Below are 13,690 nucleotides of genomic sequence, written 5' to 3'. Positions count from 1 at the left end.
CGCACCCAAACACTGGAAATTTATTACCAATGATGGCAATGATGCCAAAAATAGGCACTTTGCAAGAAATTGTGGTAAATGCAATAAATGTAACAGGAATTATTGTTATATAATGAACTAATATTCTATCTTGAATAATTATACTTCCATTTGAATATGATTATTATTTATCAAAAAAATCAACTGCCTTTTCAAGTGGTAAAAATGTTGAGTCACACAGTAATAGGATGAATACTAATAAATTAGACACAATCATCTTAAAGCAAAAAATGTTGTTATATGATATTTCAAAGTATGTATCATATTTTATTAGATACTCCTAGCTGTTGAACGTGATTTTGAAGACATATGCCCTGCGAGCTTGTGGATTCTTCTGAAATACTCAGTTGTTTCCCCACAGAGTTATTAGTAAGTATTTCAGTCAACCACGGAGGAGAAGCCAAGCACTGTCGCTTTGTAACCTACAGCCCCAGTGAAACCTTTCCAGCAAGATTGCACACCTGCTCAGTTGGATGAAAAGGACCATGAAATGACTGTGTCACGTGACCTTGAGAAAAGCCTTAGGAAGAGGAAGAAAGGATTCTTAGAGATGGAGCAAAGGTGGGTGGCTCACGAAGAGAAAGCAGCCGCCGGTGGGCGGGCTTTGCATTACCATTATCAGGGTTGGTAAACATCCTACTTGCACTGGAGACCGTCTTCCCGATGTCAGCCAGGGACCGGAGGTTGGATTTCTTGGTTTGATGTCGGTGTTTCCGAAGCAACGTGTACGTGACCTTATCCTTAAGGTCAGGCTTCAGTAGGCCTGTCTCGATCTGGTGGTCAGCAATCATCTCTGATATGGAAGCAAAGTGAAGCCAACGTCAGGACACCAAACCACGAAGCTAAGTTTCCCTCTAGCTTTGGGGACGTCACCACCAAATTTAACATCAATACATTCCTTTCCAAAACCCCAGCTTCCCACTTCAGATGAAGGGACCGACTGCTGGCCTTAATGAGAGAATTCTAACTGTTCCAGCATTAATTGTCTTTAGAACCACAGAACTGTCTTAATTTCTTTTTTTATTCTTACTAGCTCAGTTATTCTAAATTCCCCTAAGTCAAAATTTCTCAGAGCAACACATTTCATTCTTCAATTTAAAAAAGTAAGGTTCAAATTTTCATGTCCTGCATTACATAATCAGAAATATCAAAGGTATGAAAAGAAAGAAGCTGTGCACTGTAAAATCATGAGGGGTGCGTTTTAAAGTCTATTTCCCCCATTCTTCTAAGTTATATTTTCTTTAACACACCTTTCCCTACATCAGAACAACTAATGAAGGAAAGACCAAGTTACAAAACTATACCCTGGTTAGACTTCATCTGCCTGGTCAACTCCAATAAAACCTTGCCATTCTGCTCCCTGGATGGTTTTCAAACACAGCCTTACTAATATTGGTTTAGGAAGTTTAAATATCTTAGTTTTACTACCAAAAATAAAAAATCATAAAATTGCTTCTATTAACCCTTTATTGTTCTAACTTTTAAAAGAGAATGGCTTTGGGGGCCGAGGAAGATGGCTCAGGTGGTAAAGGGCTTCGCTGCGCAAGCAGGAAGGCGTGAGTTTGGATCCAGGGCGTTCACGTAAAAGCCACGTGTAGAGTGCTGTCCACCTGGAACCTGGGCCGTTAGGGAACGTGGTGAAAACAGTCAAAGCCCCCACTGGTTCAATGAGAGACGCAAGCACACACATACGCATGCATGCACGCGCACCAAATCTTATTCCAATAGAAAACAAATCTTGTTTCTCACAGGCCGGCACATCCACAGCATACTCGAAGCCTGTGCATGCTATCCTAATCTCTGCCCCCACTCAGTGTAACACACGCAGAATCTGTATGAGGTGTGCAGGGCGGGGCTCTTCACTGCGACCTTCCCCTCGGGAAACTCAGCAGCGTGTAAAAGGGAGCCACTTCTGTTCCTATGCAGAAGTCTGACAGGAAAATCAGTGGGGGTTAGGTCAACAAGCAGTCCTTGGGAATGCTGCTCTGAAGAGAAGGTGCGGGCGTCCACACGAGCTCACTGGCACCTTTGCACGGTCGGTCACTCAGCCTCAGTCTACCTCTAGAAGTCAGCAGATTACACAGTGGACAGTCAGCCATTTGTAAGCCAAGAGGAGGCTAAATCAAGGATTTTCCACCAATGGCCTAGCATAGAGGCCCTAAATTACAGAACGTGAACCACTTGGTAAGGGACCCGGAGGAGGCAGGAAGTTTCTCCTGTGAGCGTTTTGATTTGAAAGTGGCCTTCGGGGCTGGGTATTTTGAACCACACAAACCCCACTCAGTGTTAGCCTGAGAATGACCCTGGAGGTACAATTAGCTCTCTGTTCCACAGTTAGGAAACTAAGTACCTTTAGTCCACAACTCTCTACTTCCCCTGCAAGTCCCATTCCACATGGCAAGTCCATTTACAGAAGAACCACAAAAATCACAGCCCCAACGTGTCTGCTGCGAGTGCTACCAAACGCTCGCTGCTTCGAATGCCAGGGCTGTGGATGAAAGCATTTCTTATCTAGGCTTCCTGGCAAGGCTTCTCGATGCCTATGCATGCACAGCCTGCCCTCTGTTCCTCACGCCTGGGAACCGCGAGTTAGACAGGTTAAAACAACTGGGTGGCTGATGGCCTTCATTAAGCTTCCATAAAAATGGCCCGCGTAACAGGGTCTCTTTCAGCATCTACTACAAACCCTTTCAAAGGGAAGTGGGGGCAGTGCCTTTTACAACTACACTGAAGTGAAGTGTTCCGTGTGCAGCTCCCACAGACACTACCAACTGCGAGAAAATGAACCAAGGCTACATAGTAACAACTCAAAGAGACCTTGGGAGCATCGAGTTCAGCTCTCATGACACAGGTGAGAGAAGAGGAAAGAAGTGACTGACCCCCCCCCCCCATATAGACTAATTAGAGACAGAGCCCTAACTAAAAGCAGGGTAGGCGATGCACATTTGAGGTCTTTCTACACTTGACACAGTAGTCTCCATATTTAAAAAGGAAGCCCACCGGGCACACTTGGGCCTGGCTGACATGCTAACACTTGGGAAGCTGAGGCTGAAAAACTGTGAGTTTCCTGGCAGCAATGAGCTACAAAGTGAGTTCAAAGCCAGCTTGACGCTGGGCTGCACAGCCAGGCTCTGCCTCAAAAAGAAAAAAATTGAAGGTAGTTTCTTAAAAAGCAAGCTCTAGGCAGAGAGAGAGGCGACCCACGTGGAGCGTTTGCGAAACAACAGAAAGGTGGGCAGACCATGGAAGACGGAAAAGAGGACATGAAGCATTCAGAGAAGGGGCTCGAGGGCCAAATACATGTCTTAGCTTCAAATTAACAAAGATAATGCAAATAAATGTATGCGAATAGAGACATCTGCTAGGTCTATCCAAATCATCTGTCCCTGTCCCCGTGTGAAAGACGCACGTCACAGCCACTCCCTGACGGTGCTGACATTTGCCGAAAGCATACCAAAGCCTTCCAGTACGTTCAAAACCTTTGAATCTTCTACAACTGGAACTCCATACTAATCAAACAATTTTACAAAACTATAACAAAAATATGCACTTTTCTTTATAATAACAACTAAAAGGCCACCCAAGTGCCTGAAAAGATTATTTTACAGCTATTATGTTTTACTTATATTGATATTGATGTTTTTATCTTTAAGCAATTACAAATTAAAAGGATGAGCCATGGGCTGGAGAGACGGCTCAGCGGGTAAGAGTGCTAGTTCTGCAAGCACAAAGACCCGAGTTCAAGTCCTGACATGGACGTAAAAAGCCCAGCAGGTCTGTGCATGCCTATAACCCGAGCGTTACAAGGCAGACACACACACGCAAATGAGGAACTGTAATTCCACTTTGGGTGGATAAACAGAGTTACATAGGAAACCTATGGAGATGACAGACAAAACTAGATTAGGAAAGGTTTTACTTTAGTGGTAAAATTCGGGAGGTTTTATTTTTGTAGTGAAGCTTCTTACAGACTATTTTTTAAATGAACATATATTAATCTTATGATTATAAATAACAATCAATATAAATTTGAAAAGCATAAAATGTGGGGTTTTAGGGAAAAGAAAAAAAAAGAAACATTAGGACTCACACATCTGCCGATAGACAGAAGAGCTCGGGCTGCCTTTAGAGGTATAGATGCATGAATGAGCTCCAAAAATAGAGCTACATTTTCTCATCCATTTCGCATTGTGCTGAACACCTGAAATGGATTTCAGCTGTTTTTTTTTTTTATAAACTTAAGAGTGGAAGAGAATTCCATGAACTTGCCTTCATGTGTGAATGACACCCTTTAAATGGAGGATTACAATGGCGGTGCCAATAATAAACCTACTAAAATAATCCCTGGAGATTGTGTCTCGTCTTGTGTCATGCTTCAAAGACAAATCTTTCTATTAAAATATATAGGGATGCCACACACACACACACACACACACACACACACACACTCTTCAAACCACAGAGAGGTCCTGGGAGACTCATAAGGAAGCTGACTTGAAGGTAAGAACGACCCCAGCTCACACCCTGTCCAGCCCCACACCACTGCCCATGACCTGCAGAGGTCATCCTCTCTGGGCAGGTGGTGAGGAGCAATAGCAGGCGGACCACAAGGAGGGCTGGAAATCAAGCGATTTGTTGTGTATGATCACATTTGCTATTACTTCTTCTTCCCACATTCAGGAGTAAAACTGGGCTACTGAGAGGAAATATAACATGAGCCTGGGGAGCGTGTAGCTGTCCTATGTCCCGGCTTATGTGGAATATGGCTACTCTACTTCATCCTCCGCTAGGAAGAGCTCTTCCTAATCACAAAATAATCATTATAACTCTCCAAATTACTGTGCTGCCTCTGTCGTTGAAAATTAAATAAAGGCTTTGCCCAGGTCATATTTTAGTCTCCACGGGTTTTTATTCTGTTGGAGGATTTTCATTTCTCTATTGGGGCTGTGTTCTCCTAAGCAAGCTCTGTGTCCTCTTCGGCAGGGCTGGCCTTTTTTTCCTCCCTTTGTTTTGCCCATGATGTGTGGTTTGCCTCTGAACTGTTTTTCTGTATTATCAGTGCCAGAATTGATAACACTGGCACTCTGCCTCCTTGCTCTGGGGACTGCGGAGCAAACATGTTAGTGAGTGATGATGCCTCAAAGTGACCTAGTGGGATCTAATTTTAACATGAAATGACAATGTTTAAAGTAAATGCATGGAGGTTAGAAGAGTCTGAAGCCAATAATAAAAAGTTATGGGAAATTAAGCAAGAATATCAAATACTCAGTAAAACTTTTTAAATACAGTAGATGTCAGATCTTCTCTTTTTGATCATTGGCTAAAGAGGGTCTGATTAATTGTGGGACTCTGTCTTCCGCTATGTACAGAGGCAAAGAGTTGCTAGAGACCAGGAACTCTTTCCTAAGATAGGTCAGTTTGGAACTGAAGATCACAACAGAAAAGTTCAGCTTCACAGAAAAAAGGAACTCATCCCCCTTGATCGGCTCCAAGACCAGCAAAAATATAAAAGTAAACAAACAAATGGATGAATAAATGAATGAATGAATGTTCTACTATTTCCGTCTCTTCAGTCCATACTCTTTGGGATTTTTCTTTCTGCTCATGAAATCCCCAAGAATCTACCTGCCAGACTCAAAAGTCTTCAAGTTGTGATCTGATAAGTAACATGTAGGAAAATCTAGGTAGCTAACTACACTGAGGGAAAAGCCGGCAGCCAGCAGGTCTGGTGACCTTAAATTTCCTAACCACTCTGAGAGGTACACGGCAATGGTCACTTCCCACCGTCAACCAGACACAGTCTAGAATCACCTAGGATGGGCATCTCTAGCAGGGGCCACCTGGATTAGATGAACCTGTGCACACGTCTGTGGGAGGCAGTTTTGGTTACATCCACTAATGTAGCAAGTCCCAGCCTAACAGCAGACAGCATCACTCTGTGGATCTGGGTCCTAGATTAGACAAAAAGAAGGCAAGCTGAGCTCAAGCGTGCATGTGTTCCCGGCTCTCCATTCCTGAGCACATATGTAATATGGGCAGTTCTCTGGGGCTGCTGCCTTGGCGACTTTGCGGCTAGGACGGGCTACAGCCTGGAATCATGGGTTAAAAGAAACCTTTTGCCTTAAGTCGCTTTTATCAAAGTTTTTTAATCATAGCACCAGGAAAGGGAACTCAGGCATGCACCTTCCTACTATCTTCACAGATGAGGAAACCACGTCTCCAAGAGTGGTAAAGAATGTGTTTTGGACCATGATTGTCCACAATAGTAGAGGAAGATGTTAGTTAAAGCTGCCCACTGTAATCCCAGCATTCTTCCTGTGAAACCACTCAGTATCACACGGAACAAATATACAACTCCTTCCAAAGACCTTTTTTTTCATAGAGAGCAAAACATACGCTCAGTGGAAGGAACAAATGGTGAAATTTCATGCAGAGAAATTCCACAGGGTCTGGTGATATGAATGATGCCCTGTGCCAACGTGACGACTCAGTCACCAGCCCATAAGGCACTGCTGGCATCCTGCCCCACGACATCACTCTACACACAGCTAAGTGACTGGACAACCACCCCCCATCACACCAGCCCGGGAAGTGGAGGATTTTCATTCTTCCCGAAGATGCCAACTCTCTTCTGACAATCATGAAACTGAGGTGCACAAAATCTAAGTGAAAGAGTGGTCTCTGTTACAGTCAGAGTTCTAAAAACCTAGTGAACAGACAGCCAATTAAGATAGGAGGGTAAGAGGGTGCTTCTTCCAAAATATTAACCTAAGGTGAGGTAATGGCTCAGTAAGTAAGCAAGCCTGAGAAACAGTTCAATCCCCAGAACACATGTTTAAGAAAACAAAGAAATAACAAAAAAAAAAAAACAAGCAAAAAACAACAATAACAACAACAAAAACAGACATAGTGGCATGTACTTATAAAACCAGCCCTGGAGAGATAGAGATAGGTGGGTCACTGTGATCCACTGCCTGGTCTACAAAGTGAGCTCCAGCCCAAGGAGAGACGCTGACTCAAAACTAAGGATTGGCTCCTGAGGAATGAAAGCAGGGTTTACCTTTGGCCTCCACAGGAACATTCATTCACATACATGCAGACACAGAAGCACACACCACCTCGCATTCACATGTATGCATATGAACCCCACACACAATATGCATATACAAAAAATGTTAATTATGCTAGTAAGTAAAAATTAAGATGTTTGTGCACATTAAATATGATCTCAGTTGTAACAAAAAATAGAGGATGGGAGGAAAGCACAAAGTAGAAGACTGGCAAATAAATCCAGAAGCGAATATTCCAAAATAGTATCAATAAACCCAGAGACGGGCATTATTTCTGAAAGCTATTTTTCTCAATATTAGTTAAAATTTTTATAAATCACTCATTTCATGACACAGAACTTAGAACAAGTGTTCCAGAGAACATTCAACCCTGCTTACCCTAGCAGGCATCTGCATGCAAGGTCATTCCTGGACAGTAAGAGGAACCAGAAATGGCATACTCACCCACCAGCTGTGGGAGAGACGTGGCCTCCCTGTCAAGCATGATGGATCCCTTCTCCATACAGGTCCTCAGCTCGAACAAGCTGTGCAGAGACAGCGTGGCTACATGGGGTTTGCTCCATCGTTCCCCACCCTGCTCCACTTTTTCTTCAAACTTAATCCACCTAGGAAGATGAGATTAGGGAGACAATCAGAAGAACTGCAACCTTCCCTGAAGGCAGCACTAACCCTGCCCACGCCCGGACCAGCAAGTCCAGAATGTCTCCTCCCGTGCGATCTTAACAGTTAATTATCCTGCCACCAACTCTGTCATCTTCAGGAATACAGAGTGGCAAGACCGTTCCTCCTTTTAAGAAAAAACTGGAGGCCGGGCGATGGTGACGCACACCTTTAATCCCAGCACTCGGGAGGCAGAAGCAGGCGGATCTCTGTGAGTTCGAGACCAGCCTGGTCTACAGAGCTAGTTCCAGGACAGGCTCCAAAGCCACAGAGAAACCCTGTCTCGAAAAACCAAAAAANNNAAAACCAAAAAAAAAAAAAAAAAAAAGAAAGAAAAGAAAGAAAGAAAGAAAGAAAGAAAGAAAGAAAGAAAGAAAGAAAGAAAGAAAGAAAAAACTGGACCAAAAGAAGTCAAAGCACTGGCCCCATTCCCATGTAGCCATGAAATCCCTAGGAATGAGTACAAAGGTGATTTTAGATGAGAAAAACACACGTCTCAAAATCCTCCGTGTGGCACAATCCTGTAATTATAAAACTAGCAGCAGTGTGGACATTCTGTGGGAACCGTACAGGGTAGATGTGGGTAAGATGGAGGAGCAACAATGAACCAACATTATCTCAAATGAAAAATGCCCAGTTGTTGATGCTTAGCAAGAACTATGTTTCACCATGTCTGCATTTGAGGTCTCTGCCTCAGCTGGCATACGTCACTCTCACTGAGAGGCTAATAGTGATTTGACCCTTGAATCCAGGCTCCACATGTTAAAAATGAGAAAGTCCAGTGGACCACGGTCTCACTGGAGTAACAGGACATTCTCTAGCAACCTTTGCAGTGGGACAAACAGCCCTCATCCTCAGCTTCTGCTTTCGAGGACATGTACACATTTTGAGAACAGAGAAAACAAAGACATGTAAGTCTGACGGGGAAAGAACACATTGGGAAGCCTTTATAATGCATGATCAGATCACACAGTCTATCCTAAGCAGCCAGAGGAAGTAGGAAGCCATTCTTTTCCTTTCCCATCAAACCTCTGAAGGATGCTTGAATGGTAATGATGGGGTTAAATTCTGTTTTCCTAGATTTTTTAAACCCAAGGGTTTAATGATTGAAAAACATTTTCCTAGAACAAGCTAAACACTCACCTACCTCACTGCGGATGAGAACAAAGGGCAGGGGTCAGAGGAAACACCACAGAAGGGATTATTTATAGGACTCTAGTCAAGCCCTGGGAAGGGGACGAAACTCACTAAAGAGGACCACTGTGAAACAGATCAAGAGATCAGTCACAGTGTGGAAGAAGACTTGAGGATTTTTATCACACGCCAACACTCACCTAACTCAGAAGTACTTTACCTATCCCTCTACACTCCTCCTGGAAAGCTCCTCAGAGCCAGGAAACCCCCTACATGTCAATGGTAACTTCTCTCTCCACCCTCTCAGCTATGAGAGTCTCCTTCACCCTGTGTATTATATTACACCCACTGAAACAGCAAGTGGCCTTGACTTTTAAATGTTTACCTTTGTAGCTGTGGAGTTTAAAAGCTACTTAGGCTTTGGTCAGCTCATGGTCACGTGTACATCCGAGCATAGCTAGATGGACTCAGGAGGATAATATGGACAGAAATACAGACAGGAAGAGGTCACGACGCTGAGAGGGAGTAGGGGAGATACTGGAAGAGCTGGAAGGGGGAAAGGGACAGGTAGAAATGATGTAAATATGGGACTCAGGTATGAAATTCTCAAAATAATGATAAAAATTCTTAAAACAGTTTAAAATTCAGCATCATCACCAAAGAGATTCTAAATCTTCAGAACTGGACCCAGCTAGTTTCTACAGAAGTAGTTGAAACACATTTCGAAAGCGATTGGGAAACATCTATACTGCCCCCCCCCCCGTGCGTATATGTGTCTGAAGTGACATTTTCTTCCTCTTTGGTTGGAATTATTTCCAGAGAAATAGAAGGAGCTAGAATAAAACGACATCACACATTTACAGTACTGTATGGTTATAACCAAAATAATACTATGCAATTAAAGTAACTGGGTTACTTCTAAAATAATCATATGCTTATTATGATGCTGATAACTTTGAGTAACATCTTTTCCTGCTGGCTTACAGAAATTTAAGCATGCTGTGGTAGTCGCTAGATTAACCACTTTATTATATGTGTCTTCATTTTTAACGTCATATCAGACGCCAGAAGGTAGGCGTGTCCATCGTCTACAATCAGCTCAGCATTACCTAGAAAGATGCCCTCTGTGAAAATCGCAGCGAGTGCCTACTCTGTACCCCTAAGAGTTTCTCACTAGCTGAGGGAATAGTTTGATCACAGAACTTAAACCCAAGATAAACTAGGAACGATGACATGTAATGTTTTAAGCAGGCTTCATTTCCCCTTTATCTCTCTTAACTGAGTTGCCATCCGTCAACTGCCATCAATCTGCATTGTGAACCTTATACCATGAAAGAAAACTAAGCATGACTTCGTCTACAGTAGGAGCTGTTTTCTGCCCCTTCCCTTGATATGGCCTGAGTATTGAGTTCTTTAAAATTTCTATGTTGAAATCTTGGAGACTGAGAATTATGTTTTGTTGTTGTTTCATTTCGCTGTGGTATGGTGTGCTGTGCTGTGCTGTGGTGTAATGTAGTGTGGTGTGGTATCTGAATCTCCTAAAATGTTTATGTTGGACTGACGAACAGGCTCAGCAGGTAAAACCACTTGCTATGCTATCCTGACAGCTTGAATTTGATCCCCTAGAACCCTTGGTGGAAGGAGAAAAGCAATTCACAAAAAAACTATACCAACTTATACACACACACCATGATGAGGACACACCTACAGCTATGCACACATGCACACAATATAATATAAGTAAGCAAATAAATACATAATATTCTAATTGCATGTTAAAATCTTGAGGGTTTGGTTTGGGGGTGGTTGCTGTTGTTGGGCTGGAATTTGAAGATATTCATACTCCATTAGTCGAGACTAGCCTTGAACTCAGGACAGCCATTCTACCTTAGTCTCCCAAGTGCTGGGATTCTAGATAGAGCCACCATCCCCAGCTTTATATGCTGAAATTCCAGTGCCCAGGGTGGGGCCTTTTGCAACTAGAATGTGCCACCGAGAGCATGTGGGTCCTATCACTCATACACCAAATCCGCAAAGCCCTTAATCCTAGACTTCCCACACCCCCAAGCAATAAAGAATAACTTTCTATTATGTGTCAGATATTTAGTCTACAGTATTCTGTCACTGCAGCCTGAGTAGACTAAGACAATCATCAATTAACCAAGCAACAGAAGCTTAGTAAACCTTTCAGAAGGGAGCAAACTTCTGACTCTCCTCCGGCCTGCCCTGTATTTCTTCCTCTCTGCAGCTTATATTAAGCAGAAATCAGAGTAAGTTCTTCAAGAGCAATGAGAAATCATAAATTTCAACTAGGCTGGGCATTCAGAAGAGCATCGCTCATCTCAATGGATCACACCAACCCCACAGGTCAAGATAACCGTGAGGAAAGGAAGCAAAGTCTCACAAGTAGCGCACTGTTTACAGTTCTATTTCTAGGGGATGTATACAATCTCGTGGCTCATTTTAGCATCTATTCCACATCAGCTTCCATAAATATTGAATGCTGTGATGACGGCATAACATAGCTAACAGCATACAGGAACTGGCGGGATGCCTATCAAACGAATCCACTGCTCTGGTTGTTCAGGGGATGGTTTTACCGATTTAGCCATATAAATTGAATGTAGATAGTTTCATCCCAGAAGGGGTGCATGCGCTGTCTACCCGCCTCGCACACCAAGGGCAAACTTGAAAAACAAACAGCCAACACGCCTCGATTCAAATCGACATCCATTAAAAAGAAGGCTAAGGCAGAGACCAAAGTTCAGACTATCCAAGCACCAGACATTTTGCAAAGGTGCTTTAGGCCCATGTAATTATGTTTTTAAAAAACAGACACTTTCACCGTGGCATGTACTGAAAGCCTCCGTCTACCCTCCACAATCACTATGAATAGCCAACACTTGTAATGGGTTTCTCACTTTTTTTTTCCTCTCTCTCTTTTGTCAGTATGTGACAGGCTACAGGAAAATTAATTTTAGAAGTTGGCTTTCTAAATGCATGCAATTACAAAACTGTTGTCCCTTTGGAGGAGCAGTTTATGAGGTGAATTTTATTTATTCCAAGGTCTTAGAAGAATAATGATAAAGTACTCTGCAGTTTAATATACTTTGTGTGGTTGCCAAGCAGAGAGCATTTCACTCGCTTGTTGAAGAAACAGAAGGCCCACTGGGAATCACTGAGTTTTGAAACTTTCCAATCATGTGATTAAATATAATTAAGTAAAGACAAGACCTTCAACTTTAAAACCTGCCAGTTTCATAGTGGAAAATCCTCATGACCTTTGCACGAGAATAAAATCCAACTGTGTAAAACTACGGACGTAATAATAATGAACTTCGTGCTAATTAAAAAGTGATTCGTTACACATAAAAGAAGCCAAGGCTAGTGTGTACCTGGGATAAATGCTATTTTAAGGAGAGTTCAGAAATTTCTAGATCAACTGTGGAAAGCAATGCATATAATTAACTAAATATAATGATGTCTAATTACATAGGTTATTGGATTCCCCAAATCTCCTTCTTCTTACGGAAAAAAATCAATTCAGTCCACCAGGGAATTTCCCAGAGTCGTCTGCTACAGAAAGTCAAAGAACTGTGGGTTACGGAGATCGCAAGCTCACAGTGTAAGGTGCAGGCTGCTGTTCTGTGGCCATGACCTTCAGAGGTTCCCCAGAGGTGAGCTAGGTCAGCATGCCCAACAGAAACACAAATAAACACTAGTTCGCATTGTGCCCCTGGACATGACACACCGATGCCCTTTTCCTCTGTTGGCTAACGTTTCTGAGAACTTGTGGTGGTTTTCTTTTTGATCAGGTTTAGCAGAGCAGATTGGATGACATGGTGTGGGTGATCTTTAACATATATAACCATGCCATATTGGTGACGTTCAGCACTGGCCGCTGAAAACTCACTAAGGACAAACTGAAAATGAGGAGTCACCTTGGAAAGGCTAATCCTAACTCAAGTGAAGACGTGGAAGAAGAAAGAAAAGTCCGTCCCATCCTCATGACTTTGGGTCATCTTCAAAGCAAGACTAGGAGTGATTCCTTAATCCGTCTACTTTGTCCACCTGTGAACTGATTCTAACAATTCCTGTTCGCTTTGATTTCAGTTCTTTTTTGTTTTATTTTGTTTTGTGGCATGATCTCATTTATTCCAGGCTGGCCTCAAACTCATTATGTAGCCAAGAACTTCTGATATTCTCAACTCCACGGCCAGGGCTAGGATTACAGCCATGGTCCACCAAGCCCAGTTTACTTTAATGGGTTTTGATGAGGAATAGAGGCTTCTTCACCATTTCAAGTGATCCCATCTTAATCACTGCAGTCGGACTCAATGTTAATTTTTCTAATGTCTACACATCCCAAAAATGCCCTCTAAAAAGACCAACACGGTACCTCCACCAGTCAGACATGCTTTCCCAGCACGAGAAGCCTACCCTCTGCATAGTCTTCAGCTTTGCACTATTTGGAAAAGCCACTGGAAATTTCAAAGTTCTCCCTTATCTTCTAGGAAAGACAAAATGGGGGGGGGGGGGGATGTAACAAGGAAGACCACAGAGCTACATGCCGCTTTAAATCCCACACTAGTAAAGGCTTCTCTTGCTGTTAATGCTTCATAACTACTCTACTTTCTCAGACTCACAAGGGCCATCTTCTCTATTACTAAAAAAAAAAAAAACATTGTCATTATTTGAAGAATAGAAGCAGCCTAAAATTCCTGAAGTGGGACCCAAGTCACAGTAATGCCAAAGCTTGCACTGTCTCAGCTAAATAAAATCATCTG

The 13,690-nt window shown here is 42.8% G+C and overlaps 1 protein-coding gene across 7 annotated transcripts in view; it reads right to left on the bottom strand.

Annotated features, from left to right (window-relative positions):
- Window positions 1-13,690, bottom strand: part of Slc4a4 (solute carrier family 4 member 4) — a 339,097-nt gene that overhangs the window by 196,093 nt on the left and 129,314 nt on the right. For all 7 annotated transcript variants that reach the window (XM_050149683.1, XM_050149682.1, XM_050149677.1 and 4 more), the window contains exons 5-6: window positions 7,554-7,714; window positions 653-832 (exon numbers count right to left, since the gene is read on the bottom strand). In XM_050149683.1, coding sequence (XP_050005640.1) covers window positions 653-832; window positions 7,554-7,714 — 341 coding nt within the window. The remainder of the gene's footprint in view (window positions 1-652; window positions 833-7,553; window positions 7,715-13,690) is intronic.

This window comes from Alexandromys fortis, unplaced genomic scaffold, assembly GCF_014885135.2.
Source record: "Alexandromys fortis isolate MF-2015 unplaced genomic scaffold, M_Fortis_MF-2015_v1.1 scaffold_0, whole genome shotgun sequence".
Taxonomy (NCBI): Eukaryota; Metazoa; Chordata; class Mammalia; order Rodentia; family Cricetidae; genus Alexandromys; species Alexandromys fortis.
The sequence above is the reverse complement of the archived record's forward strand: the minus strand, read 5'-3'. Positions and strand labels throughout refer to the sequence as shown.